General features: G+C 53.0%; 2 protein-coding genes across 3 annotated transcripts in view; both read left to right on the top strand.

Moving 5' to 3' along the window:
- itpr3 (inositol 1,4,5-trisphosphate receptor, type 3) overlaps positions 1–15,907 on the top strand; it is a 69,350-nt gene that overhangs the window by 7,285 nt on the left and 46,158 nt on the right. For both annotated transcript variants that reach the window (XM_081609345.1, XM_081609344.1), the window contains exons 2-4: positions 4,065–4,135; positions 14,961–15,082; positions 15,155–15,241. In XM_081609345.1, the coding sequence (XP_081465471.1) occupies positions 4,065–4,135; positions 14,961–15,082; positions 15,155–15,241 (280 nt within the window). The remainder of the gene's footprint in view (positions 1–4,064; positions 4,136–14,960; positions 15,083–15,154; positions 15,242–15,907) is intronic.
- Positions 1–15,907, top strand: part of LOC103468097 (protein tyrosine phosphatase non-receptor type 7) — an 88,638-nt gene that overhangs the window by 64,906 nt on the left and 7,825 nt on the right. The gene's annotated exons all lie outside the window — the stretch shown is intronic.

Genomic DNA, 15,907 nt, shown 5'->3' with positions numbered 1-15,907 from the left:
AGCTTACGACCTGGTAGCATGGCTGTTAGCTTACGACCTGGTAGCATGGCTGTTAGCTTACGACCTGGTAGCATGGCTGTTAGCTTACGACCTGGTAGCATGGCTGTTAGCTAATGCCCCCTTAGCGCAGCAGCTGCTCCTGAAGCAGAAACGCTCCTCAGACTGATGAAGTCATGTGTGTCCAGCTGTAAAGAGCAGCTCTGTTTTGTCCTAAACAGTAAGGTTGATAGTTGATGAGCACACACACACAGACACATCTACACACACACACAGACACACACACAGACACATCTACACACACAGAGACACACACACACAGAGACACACACACACCTACACAGAGACACACACACCTACACAGAGACACAGACACACAGACACACACACAGACACACAGAGACACACCTACACACACATCTACACACACAGAGACACACACACACCTACACAGAGACACAGACACACACACACGCTCCAACTGCTTCAGTAAACCCAGCAGCTCCTTAAATAGAAATAAACTCTGAAACATGAAAATGAAAACGTGTTGAACTCTTTATTTGGTCCTGAACCTGAAGAACCGACCAGAACCCGAACAAAACCCAACATGGCTCCAGAACTTCAGGCGACTGACAGCATTTCTAACCGCGGCGAGATTATCGTGTCGTCATTATTGGAGATAATATGGAGATAATAGACCATCAGGAGGAAAACGGCCTCATTGCCATCACAATAACAGCTGTTATGATGTTTGTGCCTGAATGTCTGGTTGTGATTCTGCATGTATGTGACTGACTGAGCTTAGCGTGTGCTGCCTGGTGTTCAGCTGCCTGGTGTTCAGCTGCCTGGTGTTCAGCTGCCTGGTGTTCAGCTGCCTGGTGTTCAGCTGCCTGGTGTTCAGCTGCCTGGTGCTCAGCTGCCTGGTGCTCAGCTGCCTGGTGCTCAGCTGCCTGGTGCTCAGCTGCCTGGTGTTCAGCTGCCTGGTGTGTGTGCTGCCTGGTGTGTGTGCTGCCTGGTGCTCAGCTGCCTGGTGTGTGTGCTGCCTGGTGTTCAGCTGCCTGGTGTGTGTGCTGCCTGGTGTTCAGCTGCCTGGTGTTCAGCTGCCTGGTGTTCAGCTGCCTGGTGTTCAGCTGCCTGGTGTTCAGCTGCCTGGTGTTCAGCTGCCTGGTGTTCAGCTGCCTGGTGCGTGTGCTGCCTGGTGCGTGTGCTGCCTGGTGCGTGTGCTGCCTGGTGTGTGTGCTGCCTGGTGTGTGTGCTGCCTGGTGTTCAGCTGCCTGGTGTTCAGCTGCCTGGTGTGTGTGCTGCCTGGTGTTCAGCTGCCTGGTGTGTGTGCTGCCTGGTGTTCAGCTGCCTGGTGTGTGTGCTGCCTGGTGTTCAGCTGCCTGGTGTGTGTGCTGCCTGGTGTTCAGCTGCCTGGTGTTCAGCTGCCTGGTGTTCAGCTGCCTGGTGTTCAGCTGCCTGGTGTTCAGCTGCCTGGTGTTCAGCTGCCTGGTGTTCAGCTGCCTGGTGCGTGTGCTGCCTGGTGTGTGTGCTGCCTGGTGCGTGTGCTGCCTGGTGTGTGTGCTGCCTGGTGTGTGTGCTGCCTGGTGTTCAGCTGCCTGGTGCGTGTGCTGCCTGGTGCATGTGCTGCCTGGTGTGTGTGCTGCCTGGTGTGTGTGCTGCCTGGTGTTCAGCTGCCTGGTGTTCAGCTGCCTGGTGTTCAGCTGCCTGGTGTGTGTGCTGCCTGGTGTGTGTGCTGCCTGGTGCGTGTGCTGCCTGGTGTGTGTGCTGCCTGGTGTGTGTGCTGCCTGGTGTGTGTGCTGCCTGGTGTGTGTGCTGCCTGGTGTGTGTGCTGCCTGGTGTTCAGCTGCCTGGTGCTCAGCTGCCTGGTGCTCAGCTGCTGTCCTGCTGTAATGCTGTGTAACTGGTGCAGCTCGTTTGATAAGAATGTTCTAAAAATAAAACTTCCTGGTTGTCTTCCGTCAACACATTTAGCAGCAAAAACACTGAGATGAGCCTTTAAATCATCTTTATTATTATTAGTTTTTATCTTAATTTCCATAAATATTACAAAATATTAAGATACGTTTTTAAATACGCCAGTTTTATCTTTATTTTTAACCAAAAAAAGGCAAAAGTTAAATTTTCTCTCAAGCAGTTTCATCATAATTAGTGTTTTATTTTATATTGTGTCGGTGGATGAGACTCTGTTCTCTGTATGAAGCTCAGCAGCTCAACTCAACCAAACACTGATCAGGCTGGGCCTGCATGCACCGTTATTACACAGTAATAAACGGTAATAAACAGTAATAAACAGTAGCTGCTGGCGGATGTGAAGCGTTTTTCGTCGTGGACGACATGTGGAGCTGAGCTCAACCCGCGTTAGAAACCGTGTGAAAGCGCGTCTATAAATAGAGGCGCTTCCTGTGCGCAGACGGCCGTCCTGCAGCTCTCAGCTTTCATTTCAGCCGCGTCACATCCGGGTCTCCTGCCCACCATCAGCCTCCTGCCGCCGGCACGCCGTCATCTCGCTGCTGATTGGCTGGGAACGGAACGGGACGGCGGCCATTTTTAATATCCGTCCGTTAGTGAAATTTAATTCAGATGTTTTATTACTGAAATGTTTTTATTTAAAACTTGGAAGTCCAGCCAATAGTTGGTAAGTCTTGGTTATTTTCAGAGGTTGAATGTTGGTTTTGTTCTGAGGTTCAGACTAGAATCAGTTCATGATTCATTAAGAATAACATGACAACCTCCAACTTTATCATCAGAAACAATGTTTTCATTAAAAACAGTGTTTCACTTTATAATGTTGGTAAGCCTTAGTTCAGAGGTTCCCAAACTGTGGGGCGCGCCCCCAGAGGGGGCGTCGTGCCATTGCAGGGGGGGCGCGGGAAGCCGTCTGGATGAAAAAAAAACCTGAATGCTGTATACGCTGGGTTTTTACCTTAGAATGGCCAAGTCTCTGTTATTCCGTTGTCAATTTGATACAGTATTGGCTTCCACACTTCCCATATTTGTCCTCTGTCACTTTTATCAGCAGTTAAAACTGTTTAATCCGTTGTTAACATGTGGGAACCTGTTTTTCCGAGCCGCCTTTAAACGCAACATGAGCGCTACGGCGCTCGCGCTGGGTTTCCACCTGTGAAGGAGACCTGCTGCTGCTGTGCGGAGCTATGAAGGTGTGTTAGCATCATGGCAGCAAACCAGCAAAACGCAAAGAACTTTTCACAGTTTTTCCCCCAAACTAACCGACTGTTGAGTAAAACTGCTGGATGCAGGTAAAGTTAGCTAAAAGATGACTAGCTAATGTTAGCTAAAAGATGACTAGCTAATGTTAGCTAAAAGATGACTAGCTAATGTTAGCTAAAAGATGACTAGCTAATGTTAGCTAAAAGATGACTAGCTAATGTTAGCTAAAAGATGACTAGCTAATGTTAGCTAATGTTAGCTAAAAGATGACTAGCTAATGTTAGCTAAAAGATGACTAGCTAATGTTAGCTAAAAGATGACTAGCTAATGTTACACAGTAATAAACAGTAACTGCTGTCGGATGTGAAGCATTTTTCCCACCCCTCGTTCAACCAGACAGCCATTTGTAATCCATACGGGGCCCAGAAAATGTTTGGAAACACAGCTTTAGTTAGAGTTGGACTTTTAACCATCGAACTTTATTTATTTGGATCTACAGATATTTCTGTTTCCAGAATCTTTTATTTATTTTTAGTCTGACAGAGAATCAGAGGAGGGAGCTGAAGATGAGGGTGATGGTCAGGAGGCCTTCCATCCATCACCAGAGAGAAAACAAATGTTCCCAGTTTCAGCTCATCAGTGTTGACCAGAATGTTGCTGGGATAACAGGAGAGAAAACAGTTTATATCTTCAAATCCGCTATTTTTTGGCACATTAGTTTGGATGTTTAGTCTTTCTCAGATCATAAAACTGAATTTATTCCTAATTCTGGATCAAATTGCGGAACTCTTTCTTTTCCTGCTCAGTTGTTGCGCCTCTCTTTGGTTCTCTGAAGCGACAGTGAGGCCGTCTGCAGGTTTCTGGTCCATCAGGTGTTTCTGCTCGTGTCTCTGCAGGTTGGTGGACGATCGCTGCGTCGTGGAACCGGCTGCTGGGGATCTGGACAACCCGCCCAAAAAGTTCAGAGGTAACGCTTCCTGTCTCCATCCAGAGACAAAGCCAGGAATGTCGAGCTTTTACCTTGAAAGGTTCGGGCCTGAGGGCGGGTCGCCGGTTACCATGACAACGGCCAGTTAGCTGATTTTCTACGTTTTTTTTTTAAATTAGAGGGAAAAAAATGTTCCTCACAACTTTCAGTTCAAATTGATTATTTCTATAAGTTCATTTATAAAGATAATAAACAGGAAGTAGACTACAGCGCAGGGCATTCTGGGTAAATACAACCAAAGCTAACATGCTAGCCTAGCGCTAGCAGCAGAAATGGCTCCTGGTCTTTAGCCTAAAGAGAAATCCTCCAGCCGCTAAAATCCTCCATCTTGTTTCCATCTGGTGAAGAAGGAAGTTGCTCTCAGTGTCTTCAGAGGTTTTTGTGTCGTTTCCTTCAGTGGTTCTTGGTGCAGCGCCCCCACAGGCCAGGAGGGGAACAGGTTGGTTTGACTCAGAGCAGCTGGAGGTGGAGCAGATGTTCTGGGTCCAGTAGAACCGGGTCGACCAGACCATCAGGAGGGAAACAGCCTAAACCTCAAATTAAAAACGGTTGAAACGTGTTTGGGTCTCCGGCCGTCTCCGTGTGCGGAGGACGGGTCGTCGGTTCGATTCCCAGCCTCACGCCGCTTCCTGCACGTCTTCCTCTCTCCAAAACAAATGATTCCATCAGTTTCACCGTCTGCTTCCATCGTTGTCGTTTCACACTGTAAAACATTTGGTAAAGGTTAAGTTAAGAATCACACATTGTCAGAGACAGGAAAGCATTAAAGGCAGCAGGAAAACCGTCTTTTTGTCCCCAGGTCGGGTCCAATGAGAGGAAAGCAGCAGGAACATTACGAATAAATACAAGATAATGCGGTTTAGATTTCAAAGAATCAGATTAAATCATCAATATGTATAATTAGTTATTTAAAACTGAAAAGTTAAATTTTTCCTCTTCAGGATGAAACGTGTCGTTTCTGAGTCTTTTCTTCAGCTGGAATATGTGACATAACGAATGGGTCAGAACCGGTCTGAGAAGCTGTGAACCGGTACCAGACTGTTCCTGGGTCAGAACCAGAGGAAGCCATTAAAGCTGCATGAGGAACAGAAATATCGCCTTTAGAGCGAGTCCAGCTCCGACCCGCAGGGAGCCGCAGCACCACCAGGCTTCCAGCCGCTGCCAGGGCCCGGCCCGGCCCGGCTGGTTCCGAGGGGCCGGTCCATCTGGTCGGCTCCGCCGGGGCCCGGGGGGGCCGGTCCAGTTTAGAAGTGGATCACAGGCTGAGACTGACGGCTGAAACTTCAGAGTTTCTGACCTTCAGTCGGACTAAACTTTCCTGTTTGAGGTCAAAACGTTCCGACCCAGTTCCACCGGTTCTGTCAGGAGAAACGCGGGAAAATCCAGAAAAATGTCCCGAAAAGCTTGAAGAAAACCCAGAACGTCTAGAACAGAAATGTCCAACAGGGTCAAAGGTCAACGGATTGAAAGGAAATATAGAAACTGCACCATGATGACAAATGAACAACTTGGAAAATAACTCGAATAGCAAAATGTGTAAAATAAATGCAGCTCCGCAGCTCAGCATGGAAAATGGGCATAAAAACAAATCCTGCAGGGATTTGACTCCATGTGCCGAGAAGTGGAGGAAAAATGTAAATAAATTACAGCCTGAATTATTAACAGCTAAAAATAATCGAGTTAATCCCAAATGACCACAAACACGAAACGCTTTAAATCGATTTAATGTCCAACAGAGGAAGAAATGCTGATGCTGCATTTACATATCTGGTTTTAGCACATAAATAAATGAAACAAAACGTTAACTATGTTGATTTTAACATGTTAAAACTTCAAACGTAATTAATCTTTTTTTTGTTTTGTCCACAAACGGCATCAGCAACTAATGAGAACGTTCTGGAAAAGTTTAATTCCTTAAATCAGTAAAACGAATCAACGATTCTTTCATCCAGTCGGATGATTTTCTCCTTGCAGTCGATTGAAATGCGTCTCTGATAGAGACAAATTAATACGTGGACTTTAACCCGATCATTTAAATTAACTGATTACAGGATTTTAACGCTGTAAAAATGTTAATTTGCATGCCAGCGTTTCTGGTACGCCAGTAAATCTGACGCAGAAGCTACATCGGCTAACAGCAGCGATGCGTTCAGGTCGCGTTGCGTTCAGGGCGCGTTGCGTTCAGGGCGCGTTGCGTTCAGGGCGCGTTGCGTTCAGGGCGCGTTGCGTTCAGGACGCGTTGCGTTCAGGGCGCGTTGCGTTCAGGGCGCGTTGCGTTCAGGGCGCGTTGCGTTCAGGGCGCGTTGCGTTCAGGGCGCGTTGCGTTCAGGTCGCGTTGCGTTCAGGTCGCGTTGCGTTCAGGTCGCGTTGCGTTCAGGTCGCGTTGCGTTCAGGTCGCGTTGCGTTCAGGTCGCGTTGCGTTCAGGTCGCGTTGCGTTCAGGGCGCGTTGCGTTCAGGTCGCGTTGCGTTCAGGGCGCGTTGCGTTCAGGGCGCGTTGCGTTCAGGGAGCGTTGCGTTCAGGGCGCGTTGCGTTCAGGTCGCGTTGCGTTCAGGTCGCGTTGCGTTCAGGACGCGTTGCGTTCAGGGCGCGTTGCGTTCAGGTCGCGTTGCGTTCAGGTCGCGTTGCGTTCAGGTCGCGTTGCGTTCAGGACGTGTTGCGTTCAGGGAGTGTTGCGTTCAGGTCGCGTTGCGTTCAGGACGTGTTGCGTTCAGGTCGCGTTGCGTTCAGGTCGCGTTGCGTTCAGGGAGTGTTGCGTTCAGGTCGTGTTGCGTTCAGGTCGCGTTGCGTTCAGGTCGCGTTGCGTTCAGGGAGTGTTGCGTTCAGGTCGTGTTGCGTTCAGGTCGCGTTGCGTTCAGGTCGCGTTGCGTTCAGGACGTGTTGCGTTCAGGTCGCGTTGCGTTCAGGTCGTGTTGCGTTCAGGTCGTGTTGCGTTCAGGGAGTGTTGCGTTCAGGTCGCGTTGCGTTCAGGTCGTGTTGCGTTCAGGTCGCGTTGCGTTCAGGTCGCGTTGCGTTCAGGGAGTGTTGCGTTCAGGTCGTGTTGCGTTCAGGTCGCGTTGCGTTCAGGTCGCGTTGCGTTCAGGACGCGTTGCGTTCAGGTCGCGTTGCGTTCAGGTCGTGTTGCGTTCAGGTCGTGTTGCGTTCAGGGAGTGTTGCGTTCAGGGAGTGTTGCGTTCAGGTCGCGTTGCGTTCAGGTCGCGTTGCGTTCAGGTCGCGCTGCGTTCAGGTCGCGTTGCGTTCAGGTCGCGTTGCGTTCAGGTCGTGTTGCGTTCAGGTCGTGTTGCGTTCAGGTCGCGTTGCGTTCAGGTCGCGTTGCGTTCAGGTCGCGTTGCGTTCAGGTCGCGTTGCGTTCAGGTCGCGTTGCGTTCAGGTCGTGTTGCGTTCAGGTCGCGTTGCGTTCAGGTCGTGTTGCGTTCAGGTCGTGTTGCGTTCAGGTCGTGTTGCGTTCAGGACGTGTTGCGTTCAGGTCGTGTTGCGTTCAGGTCGCGTTGCGTTCAGGTCGCGTTGCGTTCAGGTCGCGTTGCGTTCAGGTCGCGTTGCGTTCAGGTCGCGTTGCGTTCAGGTCGTGTTGCGTTCAGGTCGTGTTGCGTTCAGGTCGCGTTGCGTTCAGGTCGTGTTGCGTTCAGGTCGTGTTGCGTTCAGGTCGTGTTGCGTTCAGGTCGTGTTGCGTTCAGGTCGCGTTGCGTTCAGGTCGCGCTGCGTTCAGGTCGCGTTGCGTTCAGGTCGCGTTGCGTTCAGGACGTGTTGCGTTCAGGTCGCGTTGCGTTCAGGTCGTGTTGCGTTCAGGTCGTGTTGCGTTCAGGTCGCGTTGCGTTCAGGTCGTGTTGCGTTCAGGTCGTGTTGCGTTCAGGTCGCGTTGCGTTCAGGTCGTGTTGCGTTCAGGTCGCGCTGCGTTCAGGTCGCGTTGCGTTCAGGGCGTGTTGCGTTCAGGACGTGTTGCGTTCAGGGCGTGTTGCGTTCAGGTCGTGCTGCGTTCAGGTCGTGTTGCGTTCAGGTCGTGTTGCGTTCAGGTCGTGTTGCGTTCAGGTCGTGTTGCGTTCAGGTCGTGTTGCGTTCAGGTCGCGTTGCGTTCAGGACGTGTTGCTTTCAGGTCGCGTTGCGTTCAGGACGTGTTGCGTTCAGGTCGCGTTGCGTTCAGGTCGCGTTGCGTTCAGGGAGTGTTGCGTTCAGGTCGTGTTGCGTTCAGGTCGCGTTGCGTTCAGGTCGCGTTGCGTTCAGGGAGTGTTGCGTTCAGGTCGTGTTGCGTTCAGGTCGCGTTGCGTTCAGGTCGCGTTGCGTTCAGGACGTGTTGCGTTCAGGGAGTGTTGCGTTCAGGTCGTGTTGCGTTCAGGTCGCGTTGCGTTCAGGTCGCGTTGCGTTCAGGACGTGTTGCGTTCAGGTCGCGTTGCGTTCAGGTCGTGTTGCGTTCAGGTCGTGTTGCGTTCAGGGAGTGTTGCGTTCAGGGAGTGTTGCGTTCAGGTCGCGTTGCGTTCAGGTCGCGTTGCGTTCAGGACGTGTTGCGTTCAGGTCGCGTTGCGTTCAGGTCGCGCTGCGTTCAGGTCGCGTTGCGTTCAGGTCGCGTTGCGTTCAGGTCGTGTTGCGTTCAGGTCGTGTTGCGTTCAGGTCGCGTTGCGTTCAGGTCGCGTTGCGTTCAGGTCGTGTTGCGTTCAGGTCGTGTTGCGTTCAGGTCGTGTTGCGTTCAGGTCGCGTTGCGTTCAGGTCGCGTTGCGTTCAGGTCGTGTTGCGTTCAGGTCGTGTTGCGTTCAGGTCGTGTTGCGTTCAGGTCGTGTTGCGTTCAGGTCGTGTTGCGTTCAGGTCGCGTTGCGTTCAGGTCGCGTTGCGTTCTGGTCGCGTTGCGTTCAGGTCGCGTTGCGTTCAGGTCGCGTTGCGTTCAGGTCGTGTTGCGTTCAGGTCGTGTTGCGTTCAGGTCGCGTTGCGTTCAGGTCGCGTTGCGTTCAGGTCGTGTTGCGTTCAGGTCGTGTTGCGTTCAGGTCGTGTTGCGTTCAGGTCGTGTTGCGTTCAGGTCGCGTTGCGTTCAGGTCGCGCTGCGTTCAGGTCGCGTTGCGTTCAGGTCGCGTTGCGTTCAGGACGTGTTGCGTTCAGGTCGCGTTGCGTTCAGGTCGTGTTGCGTTCAGGTCGTGTTGCGTTCAGGTCGCGTTGCGTTCAGGTCGTGTTGCGTTCAGGTCGTGTTGCGTTCAGGTCGTGTTGCGTTCAGGTCGCGTTGCGTTCAGGTCGTGTTGCGTTCAGGTCGCGCTGCGTTCAGGTCGCGTTGCGTTCAGGGCGTGTTGCGTTCAGGACGTGTTGCGTTCAGGGCGTGTTGCGTTCAGGTCGTGCTGCGTTCAGGTCGTGTTGCGTTCAGGTCGTGTTGCGTTCAGGTCGTGTTGCGTTCAGGTCGTGTTGCGTTCAGGTCGTGTTGCGTTCAGGTCGCGTTGCGTTCAGGACGTGTTGCTTTCAGGTCGCGTTGCGTTCAGGACGTGTTGCGTTCAGGTCGCGTTGCGTTCAGGTCGCGTTGCGTTCAGGGAGTGTTGCGTTCAGGTCGTGTTGCGTTCAGGTCGCGTTGCGTTCAGGTCGCGTTGCGTTCAGGGAGTGTTGCGTTCAGGTCGTGTTGCGTTCAGGTCGCGTTGCGTTCAGGTCGCGTTGCGTTCAGGACGTGTTGCGTTCAGGTCGCGTTGCGTTCAGGTCGTGTTGCGTTCAGGTCGTGTTGCGTTCAGGGAGTGTTGCGTTCAGGTCGCGTTGCGTTCAGGTCGTGTTGCGTTCAGGTCGCGTTGCGTTCAGGTCGCGTTGCGTTCAGGGAGTGTTGCGTTCAGGTCGTGTTGCGTTCAGGTCGCGTTGCGTTCAGGTCGCGTTGCGTTCAGGACGTGTTGCGTTCAGGTCGCGTTGCGTTCAGGTCGTGTTGCGTTCAGGTCGTGTTGCGTTCAGGGAGTGTTGCGTTCAGGGAGTGTTGCGTTCAGGTCGCGTTGCGTTCAGGTCGCGTTGCGTTCAGGTCGCGCTGCGTTCAGGTCGCGTTGCGTTCAGGTCGCGTTGCGTTCAGGTCGTGTTGCGTTCAGGTCGTGTTGCGTTCAGGTCGCGTTGCGTTCAGGTCGCGTTGCGTTCAGGTCGCGCTGCGTTCAGGTCGCGTTGCGTTCAGGTCGTGTTGCGTTCAGGTCGTGTTGCGTTCAGGTCGTGTTGCGTTCAGGTCGCGTTGCGTTCAGGTCGTGTTGCGTTCAGGTCGTGTTGCGTTCAGGTCGTGTTGCGTTCAGGACGTGTTGCGTTCAGGTCGTGTTGCGTTCAGGTCGTGTTGCGTTCAGGTCGCGTTGCGTTCAGGTCGCGTTGCGTTCTGGTCGCGTTGCGTTCAGGTCGCGTTGCGTTCAGGTCGTGTTGCGTTCAGGTCGTGTTGCGTTCAGGTCGCGTTGCGTTCAGGTCGCGTTGCGTTCAGGTCGTGTTGCGTTCAGGTCGTGTTGCGTTCAGGTCGTGTTGCGTTCAGGTCGTGTTGCGTTCAGGTCGCGTTGCGTTCAGGTCGCGCTGCGTTCAGGTCGCGTTGCGTTCAGGTCGCGTTGCGTTCAGGACGTGTTGCGTTCAGGTCGCGTTGCGTTCAGGTCGCGTTGCGTTCAGGTCGTGTTGCGTTCAGGTCGCGTTGCGTTCAGGTCGTGTTGCGTTCAGGTCGTGTTGCGTTCAGGTCGCGTTGCGTTCAGGTCGCGTTGCGTTCAGGTCGCGCTGCGTTCAGGTCGCGTTGCGTTCAGGGCGTGTTGCGTTCAGGACGTGTTGCGTTCAGGGCGTGTTGCGTTCAGGTCGTGCTGCGTTCAGGTCGTGTTGCGTTCAGGTCGTGTTGCGTTCAGGTCGTGTTGCGTTCAGGTCGTGTTGCGTTCAGGTCGTGTTGCGTTCAGGTCGCGTTGCGTTCAGGACGTGTTGCTTTCAGGTCGTGTTGCGTTCAGGACGTGTTGCGTTCAGGTCGTGTTGCGTTCAGGTCGCGTTGCGTTCAGGGCGTGCTGCGTTCAGGTCATGCTGCGTTCAGGTCGCATTGCGTTCAGGTCGTGTTGCGTTCAGGGAGTGTTGCGTTCCAAACTGCTTCCAAACTGATCGGAAAAGACTAGTGTTGTGTTCAAGTTGTGCTAAAAAGACTTAGCCTCCCAGCTGTGCTAGCCTAAAATAGCATCTCATGCTAAACATTTAGCAGCTAATGCTAATGTTAGCACAGTCCGGATTTCTAGAGAAGCTCCAGGATCAGAGAAACTCTGGAAAGATGAAATATAGAAAACAATCTGATGGTTGAAGAACCATAAATATATTTTGGTTTGGATCTTCTGTGTCTGTTTATCCGATAGTTTAGCAACAAAAATGATTTTTGAACTGAAAGTCGAGACCCTGCAAAAGTCCTACCACAAAAAAATAATAAAATATGGATTTGAAACTCGTTTTTTGAGTTATGCATAATAAATAAATGTATTTTAATGATTTATTTAGAAATAAAATCTGGTTTTAGATGCATTTTTAACGTCTTGTTGATGTGAAAAACAAACAGCTGCGTGGCTGGGAACAGATCCGAACCCGTTTGGACCAAATCAACGACTCAGAACATTAAACACACACACACAAACACACACACACACACACACACACAGATATCTGCTGTTTGACAAACACACACAGTGGAAGCAGGAAACACCCAGGATCCTGCAGGAGAGTCAATATTGACAGGGTTCCTTTCACTCCTCCGGTCCAGACGTCACAACGGCTCCGGATCTCGGTTCAGAGTCGTACTCTGGACTGAGACGGGTTCTGGAACCAAGACGGGTCCAGAAGACAAGAGGAGGAAGTCAGGAAGCGGCTGGAGGGCCGAGTTGCAGCGCAGGGAAATGAAAACAAAGCGTCTGCTGGCGAGTTTCCAGCCGAACCTTCAGGCTCTGTGAAAACCTTCAGAGCTGCATGTCGGGTCCTGTCAGCACTCCCAGAGCACCGATTAACCCCGAGGCCCTGAACGCAACACGACCTGAACGCAGCACGACCTGAACGCAACACGACCTGAACGCAACACGACCTGAACGCAACACGACCTGAACGCAACACGACCTGAACGCAACACGACCTGAACGCAACACGCCCTGAACGCAACACGACCTGAACGCAACACGCCCTGAACGCAGCACGACCTGAACGCAACACGACCTGAACGCAACACGACCTGAACGCAGCACGACCTGAACGCAACACGACCTGAACGCAACACGACCTGAACGCAACACGCCCTGAACGCAACACGACCTGAACGCAACACGCCCTGAACGCAACACGACCTGAACGCAACACACCCTGAACGCAACACACCCTGAACGCAACGCGTCCTGAACGCAACACACCCTGAACGCAACACGACCTGAACGCAACACACCCTGAACGCAACACGCCCTGAACGCAACGCGACCTGAACGCAGCGCGACCTGAACGCAACACGACCTGAACGCAACACGACCTGAACGCAACACGACCTGAACGCAACGCGACCTGAACGCAACACGTCCTGAACGCAGCGCGACCTGAACGCAACACGACCTGAACGCAACACGACCTGAACGCAACACGCCCTGAACGCAGTGCGACCTGAACGCAACACGCCCTGAACGCAACACGACCTGAAAGCAACACGTCCTGAACGCAACACGACCTGAACGCAACACGCCCTGAACGCAGCACGACCTGAACGCAACACGACCTGAACGCAACGCAACCTGAAAGCAACACGTCCTGAACGCAACGCGACCTGAACGCAACACGCCCTGAACGCAGCACGACCTGAACGCAACACGACCTGAACGCAACACGACCTGAACGCAACACGCCCTGAACGCAACACGTCCTGAACGCAACACGACCTGAACGCAACACGCCCTGAACGCAGCACGACCTGAACGCAACACGACCTGAACGCAACACGACCTGAACGCAACACGCCCTGAACGCAACACGCCCTGAACGCAACACGACCTGAACGCAACACACCCTGAACGCAACGCGACCTGAACGCAACACGACCTGAACGCAACGCGACCTGAACGCAACGCGACCTGAACGCAACACAACCTGAACGCAACACACCCTGAACGCAACACGACCTGAACGCAACACGCCCTGAACGCAACACGTCCTGAACGCAACACGACCTGAACGCAACACACCCTGAACGCAACGCGACCTGAACGCAACACGACCTGAACGCAACGCGACCTGAACGCAACGCGACCTGAACGCAACACAACCTGAACGCAACACACCCTGAACGCAACGCGACCTGAACGCAACACGACCTGAACGCAACACACCCTGAACGCAGCACGACCTGAACGCAACACGCCCTGAACGCAACACGACCTGAACGCAACACGTCCTGAACGCAACACGACCTGAACGCAACACGCCCTGAACGCAACACGCCCTGAACGCAACACGCCCTGAACGCAACACGACCTGAACGCAACACGCCCTGAACGCAACACGCCCTGAACGCAACACGCCCTGAACGCAACACGACCTGAACGCAACACGCCCTGAACGCAGCACGACCTGAACGCAACACGTCCTGAACGCAACACGACCTGAACGCAACACAACCTGAACGCAACACACCCTGAACGCAGCGCGACCTGAACGCAACACACCCTGAACGCAACACAACCTGAACGCAACACACCCTGAACGCAACGCGACCTGAACGCAACACGCCCTGAACGCAACACGACCTGAACGCAACACACCCTGAACGCAACGCGACCTGAACGCAACACGACCTGAACACAACGCGACCTGAACGCAACGCGACCTGAACGCAACACACCCTGAACGCAACACAACCTGAACGCAACACACCCTGAACGCAACGCGACCTGAACGCAACGCGACCTGAACGCAACGCGACCTGAACGCAACGCGACCTGAACGCAACACACCCTGAACGCAGCGCGACCTGAACGCAACACACCCTGAACGCAACACAACCTGAACGCAACACACCCTGAACGCAACGCGACCTGAACGCAACACGACCTGAACACAACGCGACCTGAACGCAACACACCCTGAACGCAACGCGACCTGAACGCAACACGACCTGAACACAACGCGACCTGAACGCAGCGCGACCTGAACGCAACACGACCTGAACGCAACACGACCTGAACGCAACACGACCTGAACGCAACACACCCTGAACGCAACGCGACCTGAACGCAACGCGACCTGAACGCAACGCGACCTGAACGCAACACGACCTGAACGCAACACCCTGAACGCAACGCGACCTGAACGCAACACACCCTGAACGCAACACAACCTGAACGCAACACACCCTGAACGCAACGCGACCTGAACGCAACACGACCTGAACGCAACACGCCCTGAACGCAACACGACCTGAACGCAACACGACCTGAACGCAACACGCCCTGAACGCAACACGACCTGAACGCAACACGACCTGAACGCAACACGACCTGAACGCAACGCGACCTGAACGCAACGCGACCTGAACGCAACGCGACCTGAACGCAGCACGACCTGAACGCAACACGACCTGAACGCAACGCGACCTGAACGCAACACGACCTGAACGCAACGCGACCTGAACGCAACACGACCTGAACTTAGGGAAATAACAAAGAAGAAAATTCCCACCAAAAAACTTCCAGATTAATTTCACTCCTTTACAAGAATAAAACATTTTCTCCAGGAATAATAAGATCATAATGTCAGTGATGTCATTAAAGCTGACATCGTTATCGGTTCTGGGTTCGGTTCTTTTCCTGTTGATCAGACGGTTTCCCACACAGAGTTCTAGAAGCGGTTCTGTTGTTTTCCAGACTGCCTGTTCAAGGTGTGTCCGATGAGCCGCTACTCGGCCCAGAAGCAGTACTGGAAGGCCAAGCAGGCCAAGCATGAGAAGGACAAGATCGCCGACGTGGTTCTGCTGCAGAAGCTGCAGGTAAGGGGCAGGCGGAGGAGGTTCTGCCGGGTCTGGTTCTGGTTCTGATCTGGTTCTGTTCTGGTTCTACAGCACGCGTCCAACCTGGAGCAGAAGCAGAACGAGACGGAGAACAGGAAGGTCCATGGCGACATCGTCAAATACGGAAACGTCATCCAGGTAACTTCCTGCTTCCTCTGAGGCTCAGCGAACGCAGCATGGCGACCCGGTTCTGGTTCTGGTTCTGGTTCTGCAGCAGGACCCTGCAGAGCTTCTCTCCATGCCATCAGATCTGTCATCTTCATCATCAGAACATTTCAGTCAGTCAGTCCGGATCCGGTCTGGATCTGGTCCGGATCTGGTCTGGATCTGGTCCGGATCCGGACTGACTGATCTGGTGGTTCCGTTTCTGCTTCCTGGGTCGGTTCCACTCAGCTGACCCACTCCACCAGCCCTGATGCTCGCATGGCTTTGTCTTTCCTCCAGCTGGTTTAAATGTTTTTAATCTGGAACGGATCGGCTCCGGATGGAAAGTGATCGATATGTATTGACAGCAACTGTTGGTTCCTGCAGCTTCCCTACGGAGGTCAAAGGTCATGTTTGTCTTCGTAGGAATATAATTCACCAGATTATAAATGTTTAAACGTTCCTTTGTGAATGTGGTCGTGTGGAGCAGCTCTGACTCATCAGTATCCTACCTGCAGTCAGTTTGCAGAATCCGGTCGTCATGGCGATGTCGAGTCAACAGCGGCTCATGAATGAGTTTTACTCACTTTTTACTGGCCGGACTTGGGCGCTCCCTGTTTCCATGACGACCAGGTGATTCACCGCCGTTTCCCCGACATC

This window comes from Poecilia reticulata, chromosome 7 (genome assembly GCF_904066995.2).
Source record: "Poecilia reticulata chromosome 7, P_reticulata-male-v2, whole genome shotgun sequence".
NCBI lineage: Eukaryota > Metazoa > Chordata > Actinopteri > Cyprinodontiformes > Poeciliidae > Poecilia > Poecilia reticulata.
This window is presented reverse-complemented; position numbering and strand designations above follow the sequence as displayed.